The sequence below is a fragment of the Triticum aestivum genome, chromosome 5A (genome assembly GCF_018294505.1).
Source record: "Triticum aestivum cultivar Chinese Spring chromosome 5A, IWGSC CS RefSeq v2.1, whole genome shotgun sequence".
Classification (NCBI taxonomy): Eukaryota; Viridiplantae; Streptophyta; class Magnoliopsida; order Poales; family Poaceae; genus Triticum; species Triticum aestivum.
The window spans coordinates 655,337,924-655,361,415 of NC_057806.1; the positions used below are offsets into that span (position 1 = coordinate 655,337,924).

Genomic DNA, 23,492 nt, shown 5'->3' on the forward strand with positions numbered 1-23,492 from the left:
CCTGTTCATGGCCCGTAGCGTCAGTCGCTAAACAACGAGATTTATTTTATTTTTTTTAGAATTTACTGCGAGAGCTTGGGTGCACGCAGCTGCGGAATGGACGGTCGGCCGAACTGCAAGAGCTTGGGTGCACCGTGCATGAGCGACAACTGATCTCCTAAGTTACTGTAAAAAAAGAGCTGATTTGAAAACAGCTAGGAGATGAACGGATGACACGCAGAGAGAGAGAGAGAGAGAGAGAGGAGGCGAGGCGACTCGCGGAGCGAATAACCTACACACCTCCCCCCCCCCCCTACCCCCGCCATTACCACACCACCAAACCACATCACGCTCTTCTATTTATGGCAAGCAATATTGGACGTAACGAAAATATATATGTAAAATCCATATATGGAACTGTTCTATCTAACTAGGTATACAAATCATCGAATTACCTACATTTTTCTGTCATTCATTAATCCGCATTTGGAAGATGTACATGTACTCTAATATATTTTTATCATTTATCTTACTGTTTGTCGATACCATGTCAATTGTAGATATATAGTGTCACTCTCTGCTCTCTCTATCTTTTCTTCCTCTCTACACCATGTTGACCAAAAAAGGTGGCATTAATGAATTTTAGATATGGCTTCGTGGAGCCTAGTAAGATCTAGCTCCATGTAAATTGCCATTTCATGTTCAGCTGAAACAAGGAGAAATAAAAGGTTATCCTCCTAGAGATACTTTACTACATATGCTTTGAAGAACGATATGCCAAGTTAAAAAATGCCAAGTTAAAGCAAAATATGCCATATTGAAACCTAGTGTTTATCTTTTTTTGAGGGAGGTCTAGCATTTATCATGGAATAGTCGCAAGTATTGTTCATACATTATCAACATCAGGATATGCTAGATAACACTTCTTTCCTATCAACATCTCTATAATTATGACACCAAGACTATATATGTCTGACTTGTATGTGATCGTGTATATGTCTCCACCATGAAACTCTGGTGCTATATATCCCCTGCATAAAAATTTAGTCATATAAACGTATGAGAAAAAGAAAAAGGAAACAATTTCTAAATAAAACAAAAAGGATAACTCAAGAGGTTTTGCCAACCTACAATGTGCCAGCCATATTTGTGGTAATAACTCGGCTTTGCTTTTCATCGAAGCACCTTGATAGCCCAAAGTCAGTAATTTTTGGCATCATATTGCCATCCAGCATAATATTTGGGGGCTTGAGATCCAAGTGAACAATAAGATTCTGGTGAAGGTAATGTAAACCTTCACAGATACCATTTACTATCACATAGGTCTTTATCTAGTCATGTCCATAAGATGCATCTATAAAGGAGAGAGAATTGAGAAAGTAAGGTGTTAATATTTGACATATTTTTTTTGGAAAAGGAGGATGACCCCCGGCCCGAGCCGAATATCAAACAGACCTCGCACCAAATCCTAACATGTAAAGCCGAAGGCCCCAACCAAGACTCATACTGGGTCTGGGGCACACACCGGTCCGACACATTCTCAGAGATCGCCGCCGCCGTCTTCCACCGATCCATCTTCATATTTGACATATATGAAGATTGAAATACTTTTTTTTCTCGAATACGCACGAGTGTGCATATCATTCATTAAAGAAGAAAAGGGAAGCCTCCTAAATCCACGGTTACAACAATAATTACATATCGGGGTCATCCGACACCACCGGACGAACTAGCTACTACTACACCTCAGGTGTCTGGCCTACCGTCATCCGCCTCAAAAGCAAAGGTGTTGCCTTTCATGAGGCCAGTCTTCGCCCATAGAATTCCCTCCTCTCTAATTCTAAGCAAAATTGCAGGTAGAGACGGTGTGGCACCGTTGAACACGATGTCATTCCGGTGCTTCCACAACATCCACATCCCAAGGAGGGATTTTACCCGAGTCAATTTGCGGTGCACTGGGCTTTGATCCTGTCTAGAACACCATTCGTCGAGGCCTTCACCATCTGGGGGTTCAAATTCTAGCCTGCCCATGATTCTCCCCCATCGAATGACAGACCTGCTTTGCAAAGACACAGTTCACAAGCAGATGTTGGATAGTTTCCTCATGTTGGTTGCATAGGGGGCATGTGTCTTGTTGTGGTAGTCCGCGGCGGGCCAAACGATCGGACGTCCAGCATCCGTTCTTGAGGGCTAGCCATGCGAAGAAACGGCACTGCAAGGGTGCCCTCGACTTCCAGGTGAATGCCGATGTCGAGGAGACCACAAGCCCCATGAATCTGGCCGCATAAGCTGATCTAGCCGAGTACTGGCCGTTCTTTTCCCACGACCATGTCACCACGTCCTCGACGTCATCTGTTAGTTGAGTGACCAGCGGCCACAGCCGCAAAAACTCCTGAAGCGCTTGGAGTGATAAGTTGGGGCCGATGTCGCCTGCCCAGCTGTCATTTAGCAGCGCATCAGAAACCAACTTTGATCTCTTGGTCCGATCCGGTATCAATTCGTGCACCATCGGTGCAATCTCCTGAATCCTCAAACCATTGATCCATCTATTTTCCCAGAAGAGGGTACGTAGATCTGCCATTGCCCACCATATTGTAAGCCGCTGCTCATACCAATTCCAAAGCCTCCGCCGCAGGATGTAGAACTCGGACCATGGCCTGCTTCTGTCCGCCCTTTGCAACCAAGCTCCACCTTGCTCACAAAGCCTTATTGAGCCACTCTAGGTTTGGGATCCCCAATCCACCTGCCCATTTGGGCATGCATACCGCGTCCCAAGCCACGGTGCAGTTGCCTCCTACTCAGATTTGTAATGTTAGATAGATAAAATGGAAACAAAAGTTGCAGGCCACATGATCTTACCTTTGATGTTCCCATCAAGACTTCCTTTATGTACATACTCAAAGCAGAGCAACCTTTGACGTACATCTGCCATGACAAAATCTCCATCGTAGCCTACCGTTTCGCCTTACATGTTTGCACAATATCCCAAAAAACATACTATAATTTTGTGCTTCACCTTCATCAAACAGCGAATCTCTCCGTTGAATTTATTTTGGGGAATATCAAGCCTTTCAAACAGCTTCTTCATAGCAACGATCCCATTCTCAAGCTCTCCCTACAAGTCACAAGATGCCTTTCAGCATGAACTTCAGTTTTTGGATCAACTGAGGGCAGTTGAGAGTTGCCTTACCTTATAAACCACCGCAAACCCACCGCTGCCAATTTGACGGTTCTCAAAGAAACCATCTGTGATATCTTCCAAAAGTGATAATTGCAAGGCCTTTGGCTGTTCGTTTTCATGAGATAGCATGTGCTCAAGGTCATTCCGTGCAGCACTGGCTTGGCGACTCATTAGCAGTTCCGTGGGGCGAGAGTACCCTGAAACAAGAGCAAGCACATTATTTGGGAGGCCCACAAGATCTAGCGCTCCAGTTGCTCGAGTAATCACAAAAGATTTAGCTATGGTATAGAGAACAATCTTTTGATTTTATGAGTAGAAAAAAAAATTCAATAACTTTTTTTAGTTCAATTTTTTTTTGCAAAATAAACATTGCAAAAAAAATCAATAACTACAGTCTTATTCCTTGAATGGATAAACATTGCAAAATAACAAAACCCAGTTAACAGGAAAAAATGTTGTGAAACAGAGCAAGCACAAGCATAGCTCCTTCAGAAAACTCAACACGCACTTGACGGCATAGGGCATAGGTAATTAGAAGAATAAGGGCAACTCTAACGGATCCCCAAAAAATAGAGTAAAACAGCGGAGTCCAAGGCGAGGCGGGAGGTGGTGGTGGACCTGTGCTGCTCCGCCGTCAGCGCCGTCGCCCTGCTCAGCTTCCTCGCCTCCGTCGTGCTACGCTAGTAGAGTCAAGGACCTGCCGGATATCTGTGTACCTCGTGAAACATGTACGTACAACAGTTTTCCCACTAGAACAGAGGAGCCAAAAAAGTACAGAGATTTGACTACTGACAGTGAAGCGAACAATCCTTTTTCTTTTTGTACCGTTGGGCCTGAAAATTCAGGCAGTTGAAGGTCGCACAGTGCTCACAATTAAAACCATGGTGGTCGTCTAAAAAATTCTGTCAAAATAGTCACCGGGGAAAGGTATCCTTCTCAAAGTAAGTACAGTTATGCCAGGTCTCAAAGCATAGTGAAAATACCACTAGGCCGATACTAGCTCAAATTGTGAAACTGAGTGGCACTGTGCCCAGCAAAGACATGGCTTCAGGCTTCAGTAGCCAGAGCGCTTCACACATTTGTGTAATGCAATATGATCCGGCTGCTAAAGTGCACGCCTCGATTGATCTCATTGATTGGTACATATACAGGGTTACAAAACTTGTATCGCAAGTTCATCACGTCGGTTTTAACCGTATATGGTAACCAACTATACATGATCAATTACAACACGTGGTCGATCCGGTTGGGGATACGTAGAATCATCTAACACGCCCCCGCAGTCTGAACGTGGAGACATGCCGTCGCCGATGTGAAGACTGGACCGAAACTCGAGGAACAATGGGTTCGGTGATCCTTTAGTAAATATGTCCGCAAACTGTGATGAAGATGGAACATGTAGTACGCGCAGGGCTCCAATAGCAACTTTCTCGCAAACAAAATTTATATCCAGCTCAATGTGTTTAGTACGACGATGTTGCACTGGGTTTGCAGACATGTATACTGCAGATATGTTGTCACAGTAGACGACGGTGGCACTGTCAAGCGGGCAATTTAGCTCAAGTAACAAATGACGCAACCAACAAGTCTCGGCTACGGCTGTAGCAACTGCTCGATATTCAGCTTCGGCACTGCTGCGAGAAACTATCGGCTGTCGGCGAGAAGACCATGAGACTAGATTGTCTCCCAAAAATACACAGAAACCGGATGTAGAGCGGCGAGTATCCGGGCATCCACCCCAATCAGTATTCGAATAGGCAACAAGAGTGTGTGAAGAGGAGGAATGAAGAATGAGACCAAGATCAAGTGTTCCTTTAAGATAACAAAGAATACGTTTGATTAGAAGAAGATGTGGTTCTCGAGGATCATGCATGTGAAGACATACTTGATGGACGGCATATGAAATTTCTGGTCGGGTAAGAGTGATATACTGGAGTGCCCCAGCAAGACTACGGTACTGAGAAGGATCAGAGACCGGTGCACCGGCAGAAGCAGAAAGTTTGGATTTGGTGTCTATAGGTGTTGGAGAAGGATTACAGTCAATCATGCCGGCACGACGGAGAATATCGATGATGTACTGACGTTGAGATAAATGAATAGTGGATGGAGTGCGGGTGACGGAGATGCCAAAAAAATGATGAAGAGGACCAAGATCTTTCATGGAGAATTCACGGCTAAGTTGAACAATTATTTGATGAAGAGTGGTTTGAGAAGAAGCAGTAAGAATAATATCATCTACATAAAGGAGAAGATAGGCAGTGGTTGTGCCATGATGTAAGACAAAAAGAGATGCATCGGACTTAGATTCAATAAATCCAATGAAACGAGCATAGGTGGCAAAACGTTGGAACCATGTGTTGGAAATATGCCCTAGAGGCAATAATAAAAGCATTATTATTATATTTCTTTGTTCATGATAATTGTCTTTATTCATGCTATAACTGTATTATCCGGAAATCGTAATACACGTGTGAATACATAGACCATAATATGTCCCTAGTAAGCCTCTAGTTGACTAGCTCGTTGATCAACAGATAGTCATGATTTCCTAGCTATGGACATTGGATGTCATTGATAACGGGATCACATCATTAGGAGAATGATGTGATGGACAAGACCCAATCCTAAGCATAGTACAAAGATCGTGTAGTTCGTTTGCTAGAGCTTTGCCAATGTCAAGTATCTCTTCCTTTGACCATGAGAGCGTGTAACTCTTGGATACCGTAGAAGTGCTTTGGGTGTATCAAACGTCACAACGTAACTGGGTGACTATAAAGGTGCATTACAGGTATCTCCGAAAGTATCTATTATTTTATGCGGATCGAGACTGGGATTTGTCACTCCGGATAACGGAGAGGTATCACTGGGCCCACTCGGTAATGCATCATCATTATGAGCTCAGAGTGACCAAGTGTCTGGTCACGGGATCATGCATTGCGGTACGAGTAAAGTGACTTGCCGGTAACGAGATTGAACAAGGTATTGGGATACCGACGATCGAGTCTCGGGCAAGTAACATACCGATTGACAAAGGGAATTGCATACAGGGTTGATTAAATCCTCGACATCGTGGTTCATCCGATGAGATCATCGTGGAGCATGTGGGAGCCAACATGGGTATCCAGATCCCGCTGTTGGTTATTGACCGGAGAGCGATCTCGGTCATGTCTACATGTCTCCCGAACCCGTAGGGTCTACACACTTAAGGTTCAGTGACGCTAGGGTTGTAGGGATATGTATATGCAATAACCCGAATGTTGTACGGAGTCCCGGATGAGATCCTGGACGTCACGAGGAGTTCCGGAATGGTCCGGAGGTAAAGATTTATATATGGGAAGTCCTGTTTCGGGCGTCGGGACAAGTTTCGGGGTTATCGGTATTGTACCGGGACCACCGGAAGGGTCCCGGGGGTCCACCGGGTGGGTCCACCTGTCCCGGGGGGCCACATGGGCTGTAGGGGGTGCGCCTTGGCCTACATGGGCCAAGGGCACCAGCCCCAAGAGGCCCATGCGCCAAGAGAAGAAAAAAAGGGGAGAGTCCTAAAAGGGGAAGGCACCTCCGAGGTGCCTTGGGGAGGATGGACTCCTCCCCCCCTTGGCCGCACCCTTCCTTGGAGGAAGGGGCAAGGGCTGCGCCTCCCCCTCTCCCTTGGCCCTATATATAGTGGGGAAAAGGAGGAGCAAAGACACCCCAGGCCTTTGGTTGCCTCCTTCTCCCTCTCCAACACCTCCTCCTCCTCCATAGTGCTTGGCGTAGCCCTGCCGGAGTACTGCAGCTCCATCAACACCACGCCGTCGTGCTGCTGCTGGTGCCATCTCCCTCAACCTCTCCTTCCCCCTTGCTGGATCAAGAAAGGAGGAGACGTCATCCGTTCCGTACGTGTGTTGAACGCGGAGGCACCGTCCGTTCGGTGCTAAGATCATCGGTGATTTGAATCACGTCGTGTTCGACTACATCATCCCCGTTCCTTGAACGCTTCCGCTCGCTATCTACAAGGTACGTAGATGCATCTAATCACTCTTTGCTAGATGAACTCCTAGATGGATCTTGGTGAAACCGTAGGAAAATTTTTGTTTTCTGCAACGTTCCCCAACACCATGCGTGTGGAGCCTGTTTGAGACCATAGAGAGATTTTTGGAGACGACGGACATGTGTAGGGAAGAGAGCATCGATAAATCCAGATGGTTGCTGACTATAGACTTCTTCATTGAGATTTCCATGCAAGAAAGCATTTTTTACATCTAGTTGATGAATTGGCCAAGATTTAGAAAGCGCGAGAGAAAGAACAACACGTATGGTGGAAGGTTTGACAACAGGGCTGAAGGTTTCGTCGTAGTCGATGTCGGCTTGTTGTGTAAATCCGCACACTACCCAACGAGCCTTATGACAAGCAAGAGACCCATTGGAGTTATATTTGTGGCGAAATATTCATTTCCATTAACAATGTTAGCACCCAAAGGGGGAGGAACAAGAGTCCAAGTGCCATTTGTCATGAGAGCATCATATTTGTCTTGCATGGCTTGACGCCATGAAGGATCACGAAGAGCAACAAGATAATTATGTGGAAGAGGGGAGCCAACTATGACCGAAAGATTAAGACGATCGATGGGACCGGGTAGCTTACCATCGTGCGACGAGTGCGGTGTATAGGAGGTGGTGGTGGCGGGGTAGGGATAGGAGAAGGGGTTGGTGAGTTGTTGGGAGTGTGTAATACGGAGGCGGTAGGAGAAATAAGAGAGGATGGTTCTGTTGGGAAACGTAGTAATTTAAAAAAAATCCTACGCACACGCAAGATCATGGTGATGCATAGCAACGAGAGAGGAGAGTGTTGTCTACGTACCCTCGTAGACTGAAAGCGGAAGCGTTAGCACAACGCGGTTGATGTAGTCGTACGTCTTCACGGTCCGACCGATCAAGCACCGAAACTACGGCACCTCCGAGTTCTAGCACACGTTCAGCTCGATGACGATCCCCGGACTCCGATCCAGCAGAATGTCGGGGAAGAGTTCCGTCAGCACGACGGCGTGGTGACGATCTTGATGTTCTACCGTCGCAGGGCTTCGCCTAAGCACCGCTACAATATTATCGAGGATTATGGTGGAAGGGGGCACCGCACACGGCTAAGAGATCAATGATCAATTGTTGTGTCTTTGGGATGCCCCCTTGCACCCGTATATAAAGGAGCAAGGGAGGAGGAGGCCGGCCCTAGGAGGAGGTGCGCCAAGTGTGGAGTCCTACTAGGACTCCCTAGTCCTAGTAGGATTCCACCTCCCATATGGAATAGGAAAAGAGGAAGGGAAAAGGAGAAGGAAGGAAGGGGGCGCCCCCCTTCCCTAGTCCAATTCGGACCAGATCAAGGGGAGGGGTGCGGCCACCCTTGAGGCCCTTTTCCTTCTTTCCCGTATGGCCTAATAAGGCCCAATACGTATTCCCGTAACTCTCCGGTACTCCGAAAAATACCCGAATCAATCGGAACCTTTCCGATGTCCGAATATAGTCGTCCAATATATCGATCTTTACGTCTCGACCATTTCGAGACTCCTCGTCATGTCCCCGATCTCATCCGGGACTCCGAACTCCTTCGATACATCAAAACTCATAAACTCATAATATAACTGTCATCGAAACCTTAAGCGTGCGGACCCTACGGGTTCGAGAACAATGTAGACATGACCGAGACACGTCTCCGATCAATAACCAATAGCGGAACATGGATGCTCATATTGGCTCCCACATATTCTACGAAGATCTTTATCGGTCAGACCGCATAACAACATATGTTGTTCCCTTTGTCATCGGTATGTTACTTGCCGAGATTCGATCGTCGGTATCTCAATACCTAGTTCAATCTTATTACCGGCAAGTCTCTTTACTCGTTCCGTAATACATCATCCTGCAACTAACTCATTAGTTGCAATGCTTGCAAGGCTTAAGTGATGTGCATTACCGAGAGGGCCCAGAGATACCTCTCCGACAATCGGAGTGACAAATCCTAATCTCGAAATACGCCAACCCAACAAGTACCTTCGGAGACACCTGTAGAGCACCTTTATAATCACCCAGTTACGTTGTGACGTTTGGTGGCACACAAAGTGTTCCTCCGGTAAACGGGAGTTGCATAATCTCATCATAGGAACATGTATAAGTCATGAAGAAAGCAATAGCAACATACTAAACGATCAAGTGCTAAGCTAACGGAATGGGTCAAGTCAATCACATCATTCTCCTAATGATGTGATCTCGTTAATCAAATGACAACTCATGTCTATGGTTAGGAAACATAATCATCTTTAATCAACGAGCTAGTCAAGTAGAGGCATACTAGTCACACTCTGTTTGTCTATGTATTCACACATGTATTATGTTTCTGATTAATACAATTCTAGCATGAATAATAAACATTTATCATGATATAAGGAAATATATAATAACTTTATTATTGCCTCTAGGGCATATTTCCTTCAGTTTCCCACTTGCACTAGAGTCAATAATCTAGTTCACATCGCCATGTGATTTAACATCAATAGTTCACATCACCATGTGATTAACACCCATAGTTCACATCGACATGTGACCAACACCCAAAGGGTTTACTAGAGTCAATAATCTAGTTCACATCGCTATGTGATTAACACCCAAAGAGTACTGAGGTGTGATCATGTTTTGCTTGTGAGAGAATTTTAGTCAACGGGTCTGCCATATTCAGATCCGTAAGTATTTTACAAATTTTTATGTCAACAATGCTCTGCACAGAGCTACTCTAACTAATTGCTCCCACTTTCAATATGTATCCAGATTAAGATTTAGAGTCATCTGCACGTCTCGTGTAGAAAATAATACCATTTAACAACCAATTCCTCAAAAGATACCTTTTTAATTGAAATAATAATATGTATGAAAAATTTATGACTAAAATAATGGTAAAATATGGAGTACTGTGTTGCTATGGCTTTAAAGTGTGTCATTATGCCTAGGTATGTATATGTGATGTTATTCTACAACTAGGAGTTATCTTACTTTACACCCAAGCCAACCCACCAACCCATCACGTCCTACTAAACCATCACTTTCCACCCCATAGAGAAAATAATATGCCCAAGAATTGTTGTCATTTTCCATTTAGAAATTATTAACCATATCTTTTTGTAACCATGACCACGTCTTAGTTCGCATCTAACTAATACATATGATGAAGGAGTGAATTTTTAATTCTTCACAATCACATCAATAGTTCACCTTGCAAATAAACAAACTGCATGAGATCAGAAATTAAATCCCTACCCGTCCTTATTTTAAGCTAGAACATACAAAGTTACAGATGTTCTCATAGCAGTAAAATCGTGCCATATTCCAATGATGAAATTGGCTTGGCAGGTTACTAGTTGGACATGGTTGGTTTGGTGCAAGTTGACTGTTTTAAACTGTAAGTTCTTACATTTTTTAATAGAGCATCTTATAAAACCACAAAGAAGAAACTGTGAGGTGTATACAAACCAACAAAATACATGGACTCGTAGACCACATCAATTCAAGCTCAAGCAACAAGAAATATCCCCAGAAAATAAGGGATTGTACTCAACCACATCTAAATCACCCCCCCCCCCCCGGTGTAGAAACCAAAATAAAGAAAGTGCAACTACAATATTGCGCGTCTTGAACATAGAGATGTAAAACCGACATAAATTTGTTCTATCTAACTATATTAAAAAAATCCTATTGCCTCCATTTTTTGTGTCATTTATTAACCACATTTAGAAGATTTAATGTGTTCTTTAATATAATATTATCGAATATCTTAATCCTTGTGGATATTGTATCAGATATAGTGTTACTCTTTGTCTTGTCTATCTTCCCTTACTCTCTTCGCCATGTATAGACCAAAAAAGGGTGGCATAAACAAATTTTAGATGTGGGTTCTTAGCACCATATAAATTGCGCTTTCGTTCTCCGTTGAAACAGGTAGAAATAAAGGTTATCTTCTTAGAGATACTTTACCACATATGCTTCGAAGAATGATATTGTGTAAGGCCCTAAAAAATTGCAAGTTAAAAGCAAAATATGTTTATTTCAAAAGCATAGTGTTTATCCTTATTTGAGGGGGGTGGGGGTGTCTAGCCTTTGTCATGAAACAGTCGATATTGTTCTTACATTATCAACATCAGGATATCCCGGATACCACTTCTTTCCTGTCAGCATCTCTATAATTATGACACCAAGACTATATATGTCTGATTGGTATGTGATCGTGCATTTGTCTCCTCTATGAAACTCTGGTGCCATATACCCCCTTCAAAAAAATTGTAGTCATGTCAGCGAATAGGGAAACGGAAAAGGGTGTAATTTCTGCTTAAGACATAAATGATTCAAGAGGCTTTGCCAACTTACAATGTTCCAGCCATATTTTCGGTAATAACTTGGCTTTGCTTTTCATCGAAGCACCTTGACAGACCAAAGTCAGCAATTTTTGGTGTCATGTTGTCATCCAACAGAATGTTTGCTGGCTTGAGATCTAAGTGAACAATGCAATTCTGGTGAAGGTAATGTAAACCCTCACAAATACCCTTTATTATCTGATAGCTCTTTATCCAGTCAAGTCTAGAAGATGTATCTATAAATGAAATACCACAAGATAAGTGATACTACATGCGTGAGCTGCTTGAGTTAAATAATCTTCAATGTATTCATTAAAAATGGAAACAAAAGTGGCAGGCCACATGATCATACCTTTGATATACTCATGAAGACTTCCTTTAGGTACATACTCAAAGCAAAGCAAAGCAACCTTTGATGTATATCTGCCATGACAAAATCTCCATTGTAGTTTTCCATTTGGCCTTGTATGTTAGCACAATATCCCAAAAACCGGACTATGTTGTTGTGCTTTACCCTCATCAAACAATGAATTTCTTCATTGAATTTATTATCAGGAATATCAAGACTTTCAAGCAACTTCTTCACAGCAACAGTCCCATTTTCAAGCATTCCCTGCAAGTGCAAGATGCCTTGTCAGCATCAACTTGAGTTATTAGATCAACCCAGGGAAGTTGAGAGTTGTGTTACCTTGTAAACCACTGCAAACCCACCGCTGCCAATTTGATGGTTCTTAGAGAAACCATCCGTAATGTCTTCCAAAAGTGATAATGGCCAGGCCTTTGGCAGCTCGTTTTCATGAGATAGCATATGCTCGAGGTCATTTCGTGCAACACTAGCTTGGCGGCCCATTATAGTTACGTCCGGCGAGTAGTACCCTTGAAACAAAAGCAAGCATGTTATTTAGGACTAGGAGGTCACAAGACACGAGTAATCATGAAAAAGACACATCTATGAACATAGTGTTGCTCTGTTGTTGGCAGGTTGTGCGGGTGTGCAAGCTGCTCTCCCAGGTTTGAGACTTGGGCTCGCCGGATGCTCAGGTTGCTTCTCCTATAAAAAAAATATGCTGCCCAGGGGTAGTCCTAACTGGTCTCCTCTTTTTAAGACACAGCTATAGAATAGAGAATTTTTTTTTCAATTACTACATTCTTTGTTCCCTTGTCAGGGCCAGTTGGCTTGTAATCAGCCTTTGGTAAGGATCGCTTCACACGTTTTTTATTGAATCTTGTGTGGTTTTGTACTTATTTTGAGAGCACTGCCTCTCCTTGCTCCCAACATGGGAAAATATAATCACCATAAGTGAGATTCTTTTGGCATTCAAAACTTAGAAACTGTGATGTTACGGTTCAGTTAGAAAATTAGGAGCATGGGATGATGTCTAAGAAGGATTTACCACTAAGTTGCGCTGAATTCCTTATGAACTGGTATATTCTGTTAACTCTACTAGATGATCAATTTTATGGTTTTGTAGTGGTGGTGCAAAAGCCATATTTCAAAGGCATTTAGATGATGCATTCCCTGTAGAAGATTTGAACTTATATCTCCATGATCAAATTTGGATCTGCAGATGATATCATGTAATTACTGAATCTCCTGTTCAATGGTTTTCTCATATAGTTAATGAAACTTAACTCCTTATCCATGTTATCTCTAGGGCTTAGAAGATGGTTCTAATGCTTAAGAACAACTTTTTTTTATCAAGGGCATGTATAAGGAGGTGCTGGGTGTGTTGATAATAGCTGAGGTATTCTACCTTATGTGGTTATTGCCCTACTGGAAATAACATGTGCATCTTTTACAGAGCTATATATTGAGGAAAAGTGATGTGAGGTTTGTAAAGTCTCCCAAGAGAGGTTAAATCGTTTGGTAACTTTATGCGTTTAGATAAAATATGAATGAGATTGATATTGATACCATGCATCATCAACCAACGAATTTGGATATAGGAATCTTAAAGAAAATTATAAGGCAAAAATATTCGTTATTTGATTTTGGATGCATTTCAAATGTTTACTGCTAAGGATTCACATATACATATATTGAATTTCTTTTGATGTTTATATTAAGGGCCCTGGATTCTAATCTCGCCCCGGAGCCCCAGAAATCTCAGGACCGGCCCTGCTTAGTGGGAAAACGTTGCAAAACAGGAATGTCAGCTAACAGGGAAATGTTATGAAACAGAGCAAGCATACACATATCCCCTCCTCAAAACTCAACACGCGCTTGATGGCATAGGTAACTACGTACAATAAGTTTGAAGCAAATAAACAGTAAACATAGAGCTGTCATGATGCATCAGGCATGCATTTGGATGAATGTCCAAAAGGAACCCAACACGCAGCTATCGATGATGCAAGAAGAGCATCTGTAAGCCACTTTAACTATGAGGAACAAGCAGCCGTGGTAATCAACCTGAGAACATTGGCTAGATTTTTGAGTCGGTGAAAATCACGGCTAGCAACAACGACTCGACTGCCAACAAAAAGATTATAAGATCAGAAGTACTCACCGTGGATCTCCTGTCTTTCCAGAAATCAGTTCAAGAAAGATGAGCTTGATCACAAACGAGTTATGCCCCCTCTCCAGAATCGCGCAAGTAAAACCAAAACGAGTACTGGAGTCGCGGACAGTAGTGGAAGAGCAAAGCGGCAATCGCGCGGCAGTCGTGATAAGAAGCAACCCAGCCAGAAGAATCAGCGATAGGAGAGCAAGGCGCCAGGAAGTGAAGCCGCCGGAGAGCTTTCAACAAGTTGCACTAGGCAAGGGAGGCATCCTTTTTTGTGGCTGGAGTGGAGTGGATGCACGCTCCCTTTCAACTTTCAAGGTAGAGATTGGTCAATAATGAAGGCCACAAAAAGAAACGACCGCGGAAACGGAGCGGGAGGATGCTGAGCTGCCGCTTGACCCGGGAGGTGCTCGTCGACCTGTGCTGCTCCGCCGTCAGCCGCCGTCGCCGTGCTCAGCTTCCTTGCCTCCGTCGTCCTACGCTAGGGTCAGATATCTGTGGTTCTGTAGCTCCTGAAACGTACAACAGTTTTCCCACTAGAACAGAGGAGCAAAAAAAGTACAGAGATTTGACTACTGACACTGAAGCGAACAATCCTATTCTTTTGTACTGTTGGGCCTGAAAATTCAGGCAGTCGGAGGCCGCACGGTGCTCACAATTAAACCATGGTGGTCTTGTAAAAAATTCTGTCAAAGGACTACATTCCTTCAGTCCCAAGAGAGCCTGTCCGTGCCCAACAAAGACTCAGCCACAGCCAAATTCCTTCAGCAGAGCAAGAGAGGAAATGGAAGAGGCCAAGAGGGGCAGGAAGGAGGCCAAGGCGAGGCAGGAGGTGCCCGTCCACCTGTGCTGCTCCGTCGTCAGCGCCGTCGCCGCCCTGAGGTTCCTCGCCTCCGTCGTGCTCCAGTAGAGTCAGGGACGGGATATCTGTCAGGTACCTCGTGAAACATGTACAACAGTTTCTGTAGAGAGATTTTGACTGTTACTAAAACTTAAGAGACAATCCTATTTGTACTGTTGGACCTGAAAATTCAGGCAGTAGAAGACCGAACAGTCTCCACTGGGATTATTCTGTATAGTACCTATCATGGCTTGCACACATCGACTGTAAAAGGGATGCATTAGCTGCAAACAAGAGATTCAGAGACATTTAGTACATACCTTGTTTTATCAGATTGCACACAAATTAGAACACCTCCGGACAAGTCGGCTAAATTTTTACAAAGTTAGTACAACTTTGTAGTAATATGAATCGGAAGGAGTACATACTCCTGCCAATCAAGAATCAAGAATTGTTAAACGAAATCATGAATACAACTCAGGAGCTAAAAGATGCGTTTTCGATGGCAGTGTGTAAAGAACATGCACCGTAACACTTTGAGACGAGACAATGATATAGTTGTCCATTCTTGTTCATGGTACATCTTCCACAATTTCAAGCCTGGGTTGCAGGAAAGATTTGGCACCTTCTTCCAATTCCAACCTTTCCCATGATTCAACATCAATCTCGAGTACCTGCAGTTTTCGTGGCAAGCTGTTTGTCCTGAAAGGAAGCCTCTTCAGTTCTTGACAATCATTAAGTTCCAGCCGCTCTAGGGATGGGAATGTCACATCCGGATCGCCAATATTGACCAGCGATACACACCTCGAAATTCTCAGATACTTGAGGCAGGGAAATGTCTTACTAGAGCTGTTTTGTTCGCTACAATTTTTATCACCATGATCCCTCATAAATGCTTGCTGCATCAAAGAACAACCACCTATTATGAGTTGTTCGAGGCAAGGCAGATACATCGCCCAAGAGAGGTCATTTAGCTTTCCGCAAAACAACACCGTCAAACAAGTGAGCCTTGGAAATAGAGATGTTGGAGATGTTTCCATCCAAATTATCTCTCTCAAGTCTGACAAATGAAACAAAAGGATCTGATTGAGTGTACCAAAACAGCAGCTTGGTTGTGCAAACTCGTGACTTAAAATTATTTCCTTCATTTTGCACATTTGAATTCGCAGTTCATACAAGGTCCTTCGTGCAAAGTCATGTGATAGAATATCAGAGAAGTTGAGTGCATGTGTCTCTAGTCCCCGCAGATTTAAATACCTGATGGGGAGGTCACCGCCTCCTCTTAATTGTAGTATTTTATACTCCACAATGATACCAACTGCTTTCAAGTGGGGCAGGGTGCCCAGCTCTCGAAGCATTCTAGAAAGAAGTTCGTGAGAAACTGGACTAAAAAAATCAGTTCTGATGTCTATTAGCTGTAATGCTTTAAGGCTAGATATGACCCTCTCCGGTATCCTTTGTATGCTAGTCGATTCTAGGTACAGGAACTTGAGCTTAACGAGGTTTCCAAAGCAGTGAGGCACTTCATCCACATCAAGATTATCCGACAAATCAAGGTGTTCCAAGTTTGGCAAGGAACATAATTCTTCAGGTATTCGGCTCAGACGGTTAAAGCGCAAATCCAGATATGTGAGTGAAGCGAATTTCTTGATTTCTCCAGCTATTATGCTTTCATGCAACTGATTATTTCCAAGACATAAGATACTCATGTAACGGGGATTCGAGTCACACAGGGGAAATTCCAACAAATGGTTCTGGACCAATGAGATGCATCGAACTTGGTTCCAAGGAATGCTAAATTTTTCATCCGGGCCAACTCCTGCACGAACAAACCACTTGCCATTGTTCTCACTGCATCCACAAGAGATCCATAAAGCCATGTCACGAACCACGTCATGCATTTTAACAAAATCATACAACTTTCCACATCCATCTAACAGACATGAAGCTGAAAGCTCTCCCATCAAACTATATGCTTTTGTGTAGGAACATTGTATGTCTGACTCAAACACTAGACCTAAGCCAATCCAGCATTTAGCAAGCTCTACTTTAGGAATCTTTTGATTCTCTGGCCATAGTGCACAAGTCAAGAAACAATCCCTCAAAGTGTTGTTTCGTAAACTATCAAAACTAAACTTGACCTGGCTGAAAACAACTCTTTCCATATCCAAGGGGTCATCGTTATCGCAACATGTCCGTTTCATATATTGGATGGCATATTCCCACTCAGCCATATCAAATTTCGCATACATTGCCTTTCCAATAGTTATCAAAGCTAATGGCAGGCCCTTCATTTCCATCACAAGTTCTCTTGCGAGAGCATCAACGCGAGGACTATAAGAAAGAGTTTCATGGCCAACCTTATCTTGAAATAGTTGCCATGCCTCCTCCTCTTGGAGACAAGCTACTTTAAGCTCTTTTCTCACCTCCATTTGACCACAAACTTTTCTTGATCTTGTTGTGAGCACCACTTTTCTCCTGATTTGGTCTATACTTCCCAGGGGATATGGTATGCCAACTGCCTGCAGATCTATTTGGTCCCAAAGGTCATCCAATAGTATAAGAAAGCTTCTCTTCTTCAGGAAATCAAAGATGGCATGACATTGAGATTGCACATTACCATCATACTTCAGATCGAGTTGGCGTGCAATGTCAGTTCGGATCTTTTCCACCGAACACCCCCTTGAAGCCGTCACTTGTACAACATAGTTAAAGGTCAAGTCTCCATCAAGCGAGTTCTTGATATTGTTCAAAAGGTGTGTTTTCCCCACTCCACCTGGACCCCATATTCCAATTACTCCCACGGGATCAACCTTAATGAATTGAAGTGCCTCTTGAAGGTTACGATCCTCGGTAGAAATAGATGGAGCATACTCGGCTACAACAGTATGAAGATTATCACACAGACATTTGTTGGCCTCTTGAATGTTACAATCATCAGCAGACATAGATGGACCCGACTCGACTTCAACAATATGAAGATTATCATTGAGACATTCTTGGGCCGCATGAAGATTCGTAGCTATCCCCTGCCCAACGATGATATTCTTCTTGGTACTATCATTCATAAGATGAACATTTTTCCTCCTCAGAAACAAGTTGTTGGTGGCATCCTCTAGATTTTCCTTCAAGGCAAAAGTTTACACATGTAAAATACTCGAAATAGGCATTAAATTTAGTTATACATACCACGAATAAAGTCACAGGTGCAAATATTGAACAACTCATGCCAATTACCATGCATTTATTTTCTGTTTCACCAAGCCTATTGATTATGTGTGATGTATCTGGTCTGTTTGCTCTGTTAACATCAATGCACTCTATCCCTATCTCGGTGCATAACCGTATCTGTTTCAACTGTATGCTCCGTTGAGAGTTCCCTAACTTATTCCTCCAACTTTCAAGTACCTATTGAGATAGGAAACTTAAGTGTGTTAGATATGCAAAGAAAGAATGGCAATTCTACACCCACGTATAGTGACCCATTATGTATGTGCATACGTTACCCAAAAAGGCTTTTGCCCCGCTTTATATATAAAGCATCGACCCTCATACAACCGAACCATACAACACAGCACCCAAACACACACACACACACACACACACACACACACACACACACACACACACAAAGCAAGATACAAAGGTGCCGGAGATCAGCTAAGCCAACTCGAAGCAAACAACGGATGTACAACAAGCATCACTACGAAGATGACGGAGCCCTCCACCAAGAACAGGCCACCGTGAAGAACATAGCTGACCGCCGACGGGTACCGCAAGCTCCAAGGTAGTGTCTTCAGGAAGGGCACGACACCGGAGCGCCGACACCACCCGATCCGAAGATCAAGATTTTCATTCGGAGCGCCATAGAGAATTAGGAGAGACCGCGACGGAGCCTACAGGAAGGAGACGACGCCCCCGGACGACGCCACCGTCGGTCTGACAGCGGTCAGACAAGGATTTCACCCCGGTATACCTCTCCATCTCCGATCACCACGGGTCGCCGAGCCCGAGCCACCCCGCCGCCCACGCGACCAAGGTCGCCAGTCCACACCCGAGCTGCGAGCTCCGCTCACGAACACGGAAGCTCCCACCGCAGAGCCGCCGCCCTGCCACCCGACACCCCCAACGACCGCCCAAAGGAACGAATCACCACCAGCAGCAGACCCCTACCATCGTTGGAGCCGCCAACTCCTCGACAGATGAAACCGAAGGCAACTAGGCCAGGGAAAAGAAGAGGGGGCGGAGCGGTGCGAGACCTCGACCGGCACACCCCCGCGCCGGTGACGGGTGGGCAGACCACCAATCCCTCCAGCCAGCCTCCTCACATTGCCCCTGCAACGCCCCACCACGACCTCCAAGTCAAACATGCGAGGAGCCGGCCGGACATCTGGCCGACGAGGAGGAGCGCGGACGGACAGATCCGTCTTGGAGATGACCACACGAGGCGCCAAGCCGGGCCTTGCACACCGGCCACCGGCAGCCGCGCGAGCCATAACAGATGCACCGTGTCCCCGCCGGCGAGAGCCCCGCGCCGTCCAAAGCCGGCGAGCCGCAGATCTGGCCGCGCCAGACCCAGCCGCCACCCCAGCCCAGGAAGCGTGCACGCCCGCGAAGCCCACCACGCCGCCGCCACGTGCTCGCGATCTCACCGTTGCGTCGCCGCGCCCCTCGTCAGCACGACACAACGCCCGCCGCCGCCGGGCGAAAGGATGAAGAGGCCCGCCACCGCCGACGGCGGCAAGGAGGGGAGGCGGCTAGGGTCCCCCCCCCCCCCCCCCCCCCCCCGGTCGCTCGCGGGAGCGCCGCAGGAGGTGGAGCGTATCTTCAGCTCTTCTACTATTACTGAAACTCCATGTGCATACATTCATACACTAAAACATCTCATCTGCTCCATATTTAAAATAGTACTCTTTTCTGGTTGAAACCATAATATGGAACCATAAATAGTAACATTTAACAACCAGTTCGTAAGTAACCTTTTCTGGTTGAAACCATAATATGTATGACTAAAGTAAATTGGTATAACTCTAGCATTTACTAGTAGACTAAAATAATGGTAAAATATGCATGGGTTCTTGAAATATGTTCTACTATAATTATATTGCTTTAAAGAGGGTCATTATGCCTAGGTATGTATATGTGACACTATTCTAAAACTAGCAATCTTACTCTACACCTAAGCTAACCCACCATGCTAGAGTGTAACCAACTCAGGTCCTACTACACCACCATTGTGCACTCCCATGGCCCAACAAATCTGTCTGTGAAGTATTGTCATTTGATCATGACTTTACAATCCATTAAAAAATGAAAGTAATGTAAAACCCATATTGATTCAGGATTGAGCAGCAAAAAAATTCCTCCAAAAAATAAGGGATTGTACTTATGACTCCATCTAGAATCTAGACCATCCACACATGTAGCAGTAAAAATAAAGTATAGCTACAATATTGTGCATCTTGAAAATAGATGTGTAAAACCAACATACAACCGTTCTATTTAACTAGGTCCACAAATCATCCTATTATATTCATTTTTTTCTTTGATCCATTAATAGGTATTTGGAACATTAATGCTCTCTCTAATATAATTTTATCGCGTATCTTACTCTCCTCCTGGATACCGTGTCAATTGTAGATATGTGCTCTTTGTCATGCCTATCTTCTCTGACGTCTTCCCCATGTGCACAAAAAAGGTGGCGTTAATGAATTTAGATATGACTTCGTGGAGCCTTGTAAGATCTAGCACCATATAAATAGCATTTTCATGTTTCGTTCAGAAAAAGGAAGAAATATATATCTTCCTAGAGATACTTTACTACATCTACTTTAAAGAATGATACTATGTAACACTTATATGCAAAGTAAAAGCGAAATACTGCTATTTTAAAATCAAAAGTTTGTCCTTTTTTAATAGAGTTCTAGCCTTTATCATGGAACAACCGCGAATATTGTTCTTACATCATCAATATCAGGATATGCAGGATACCACTTTTTTCCTGTCAGCATCTCCATAATTATGACACCAAGACTATATATGTCTGATTTGTATGTGATTATGCATATGTCTCCATTATGGAACTCTGGTGGCATATACCCCCTGCACGAAATTTTGTATAGTCATATAAATGGAGGGAAAAAGGGAAAATAGTGCAGTTTCTGCCTGAGATAAAAAAAGATTAATTCAAGAGGCTTTGCCAACTTACCACGTTCCGGACATATTTTTGGTAATAGCTCGGCTTTGCTTTTCATCAAAGCACCTTGATAGGCCAAAGTCGGTAATCTTCGGCACCATATTGTCATCCAGTAGAATATTTGCGGGCTTGAGATCTAAGTGAACAATATGATTCTCGTGAAGGTAATGTAAACCCTCACAAATTCCCTTTATTATCTGATAGCTCTTTATCCAGCCAAGTCCAAAAGATGCATCTATAATGGAGGGATAATTGAAGAAAGTGTGGTTTTAGTACTTGACATATTTGAAGGCAGGAGTGCTTAGTTTTGTAATACTAGATATAATGACACCGTAAGTGTCACTACATTTGTCGGCTGCTAGAACTAAATAAACATTAATATATACATTAAAATTGGAAACTGAAGTTGCACGCCGCGTGATCCTACCTTTCATATATATATATTCATTAAAATGAAACAAAAGTTGCAGGCCACATGATCTTACCTTTGATATACTCATCAAGACTTCCTTTAGGTACGTACTCAAAGCAGAGCAACCTTTGACGTACATCTGCCATGACAAAATCTCCATCGTAGCCTACCATTTCGCCTTGTACGTTAGCACAATAACCCAGAAACCGTACTATTGACGTACATCTGCCATGACAAAATCTCCATCGTAGCCTACCATTTCGCCTTGTACGTTAGCACAATAACCCAGAAACCGTACTATATTTTTGTGCTTCACCTTCATCAAACAGCGAATCTCTTCGTTGAATTTATTATCGGGAATATCAAGCCTTTCAAACAGCTTCTTCACAGCAACGGTCCCATTCTCAAGCATTCCCTATAAGTCACAAGATGCCCTGTTAACATCAACTTCAGTCTTCGGATTAACCGAGGGCAGTTAAGAGTTGCCTTACCTTATAAACCACCGCAAACCCACCGCTGCCAATTTGACGGTTCTCAGAGAAACCATCTGTAATATCTTCCAAAAGTGATAATGGCAAGGCCTTTGGTTGTTCGTTTTCGTGAGATAGCATGTGCTCGAGGTCATTTCTTGCAGCACTGGCTTGGCGACCCATTAACAGTTAGGTGAGGCGAGAGTACCCTGAAACAAGAGCGAGCACATTATTTGGGAGGCCCAGTAGATCAAGCATCCCAGTTGCTCAAGTAATCACAAAAGATATAGCTATGGAATAGAGAACAATCTTCTGATTTTATGAGTAGAAAAAAAATTCAACAACCCAGTTGCCCGGAAAAATGTTGCGAAACAGAGCAAGCACAAGCACAAGCATAGCTCCTCCACAAAACCCAACACGCACTTAACGGCATAGGTAACTGCAATAAGTTTGAAGCAAACATAGAGCTGCATGATGCAACTGGCCTGCGCTGGATGAATGTCCAAAAGGACTAGGAAGCAGGTAGTTAATCTCAAAACTACCGATCTATAGCAGCAGCCAGTTAAATATCTGGAGAATATCTTCTCAAGGGGAAAAAAGAAAACAAGTACTAGTGGTGATTACCTGGAGAAGAGATTATCTTCTCAAGGGTAACTCACAAAAAAAAAACTTCTCAAGGGGAAGGGAAAAAAAAGTACTAGTGATGATTACCTGGAGAAGCCTTTTGCAAGATTGTTGATTCGGGATAATCGCTCCAAATCGCCGCTACTAATCAGAGGAGCGGGAGAGGTGGCGGCAGACAGATTTGCAGATGGTAACCTCAGGGAGTGGTAGGCAGAGATGTTTCTTTCTGCAGAGTGGAAGAAGCTGTGGGAAGAAGACGGCAGCTAGTCGGCTGGTGGGAGGATTGGTGATCCTAGTCGCCGGCTAGTCGGAGGAATCGCGTGAGTCGAGCGGCTGCAGCTTGCTCTTCAGATCTCAGGATCTCGTTCCTGAGAACAGAAAAGGAGGGGGAGAGAGCGAAAAGTCCATTCTGCACCCGAGCTCATATGCTCCCGCATGAACAGTAGAATCGAAAAAAAAACAAAAAAATTCCAAATTTTTTTTTGAGACAAACATTGACAAAAGTTCTAAGTGCCTGCAAAAATTCGTCATAAAATCACATTCCTAGAAGGCGTGGCAAAAAAACAAATTCAGTGCTTCAAAATGCGTTTGAAAGTAGCTTTTTCAGAGTACTTTTTTTGTTTTTTTTTGCCACGCCTTCTAGGAATGTGATTTCATGACGAATTTTTGCAGGCACTTAGAACTTTTGTCAATGTTTCACTCAAAAAAAATTTGGAATTTTTTAAAAAAAAATTAATTTTTTTCGATTTTACTGTTCATGCGGGAGCATATGAGCTCGGGTGCAGATTAGTCGCGTCCGGGAGAGAGATGTGATAAATCAGACCCCCATACTCGCCGAGAGTTGAGACTTCAAATCCACTTTTCTCAATGCCAGCTCCATTATTTTACAGTTAGTGGCCTGAACATTAGA

The 23,492-nt window shown here is 43.8% G+C and overlaps 1 protein-coding gene and 1 pseudogene across 3 annotated transcripts; both read right to left on the reverse strand.

Annotated features, from left to right (window-relative positions):
• Positions 1-830: 830 nt before the first annotated feature.
• LOC123101723 (cysteine-rich receptor-like protein kinase 10) lies at positions 831-12,382 on the reverse strand (annotated as a pseudogene).
• LOC123105677 (probable disease resistance protein At1g61300) lies at positions 11,628-22,959 on the reverse strand. 3 transcript variants are annotated; one of them, XM_044527787.1, is made up of 12 exons: positions 22,670-22,959; positions 21,980-22,167; positions 21,753-21,903; positions 21,562-21,666; positions 21,089-21,311; positions 20,844-20,982; positions 18,118-18,288; positions 15,408-18,005; positions 15,201-15,310; positions 12,221-12,408; positions 11,885-12,145; positions 11,628-11,768 (listed from the first exon to the last, which is right to left on the reverse strand). In XM_044527787.1, the coding sequence occupies exons 2-8, from the start codon at positions 22,139-22,141 to the stop codon at positions 15,453-15,455; spliced, it is 3,504 nt and encodes a 1,167-aa protein (XP_044383722.1). In that variant the 5' UTR covers positions 22,142-22,167; positions 22,670-22,959; the 3' UTR covers positions 11,628-11,768; positions 11,885-12,145; positions 12,221-12,408; positions 15,201-15,310; positions 15,408-15,452. The 3 variants fall into 3 exon arrangements, with proteins under 3 accessions (XP_044383722.1, XP_044383720.1, XP_044383721.1); XM_044527785.1 differs by lacking the exon at positions 18,118-18,288 and having other exon boundaries at positions 21,562-21,903; XM_044527786.1 differs by lacking the exons at positions 20,844-20,982; positions 21,089-21,311; positions 21,562-21,666; ... (1 more) ...; positions 21,980-22,167; positions 22,670-22,959 and adding an exon at positions 19,140-19,665.
• Positions 22,960-23,492: the final 533 nt, after the last annotated feature.

Bases quoted from the DNA above. Each gene is read 5' to 3' on its own strand.
- LOC123105677 (XM_044527787.1), bottom strand. From the start codon at position 22,141: ATGGGTCGCCAAGCCAGTGCTGCAAGAAATGACCTCGAGCACATGCTA. The intron at 21,904-21,979 runs GTAAGGCAACTC...TGTGACTTATAG, and splicing joins GGTTTGCGGTGGTTTATAAG to GGAATGCTTGAGAATGGGAC. The intron at 18,289-20,843 runs GTAAGAACAATA...CTATCTCAATAG, and splicing joins CATATCCTGATATTGATGAT to GTACTTGAAAGTTGGAGGAA.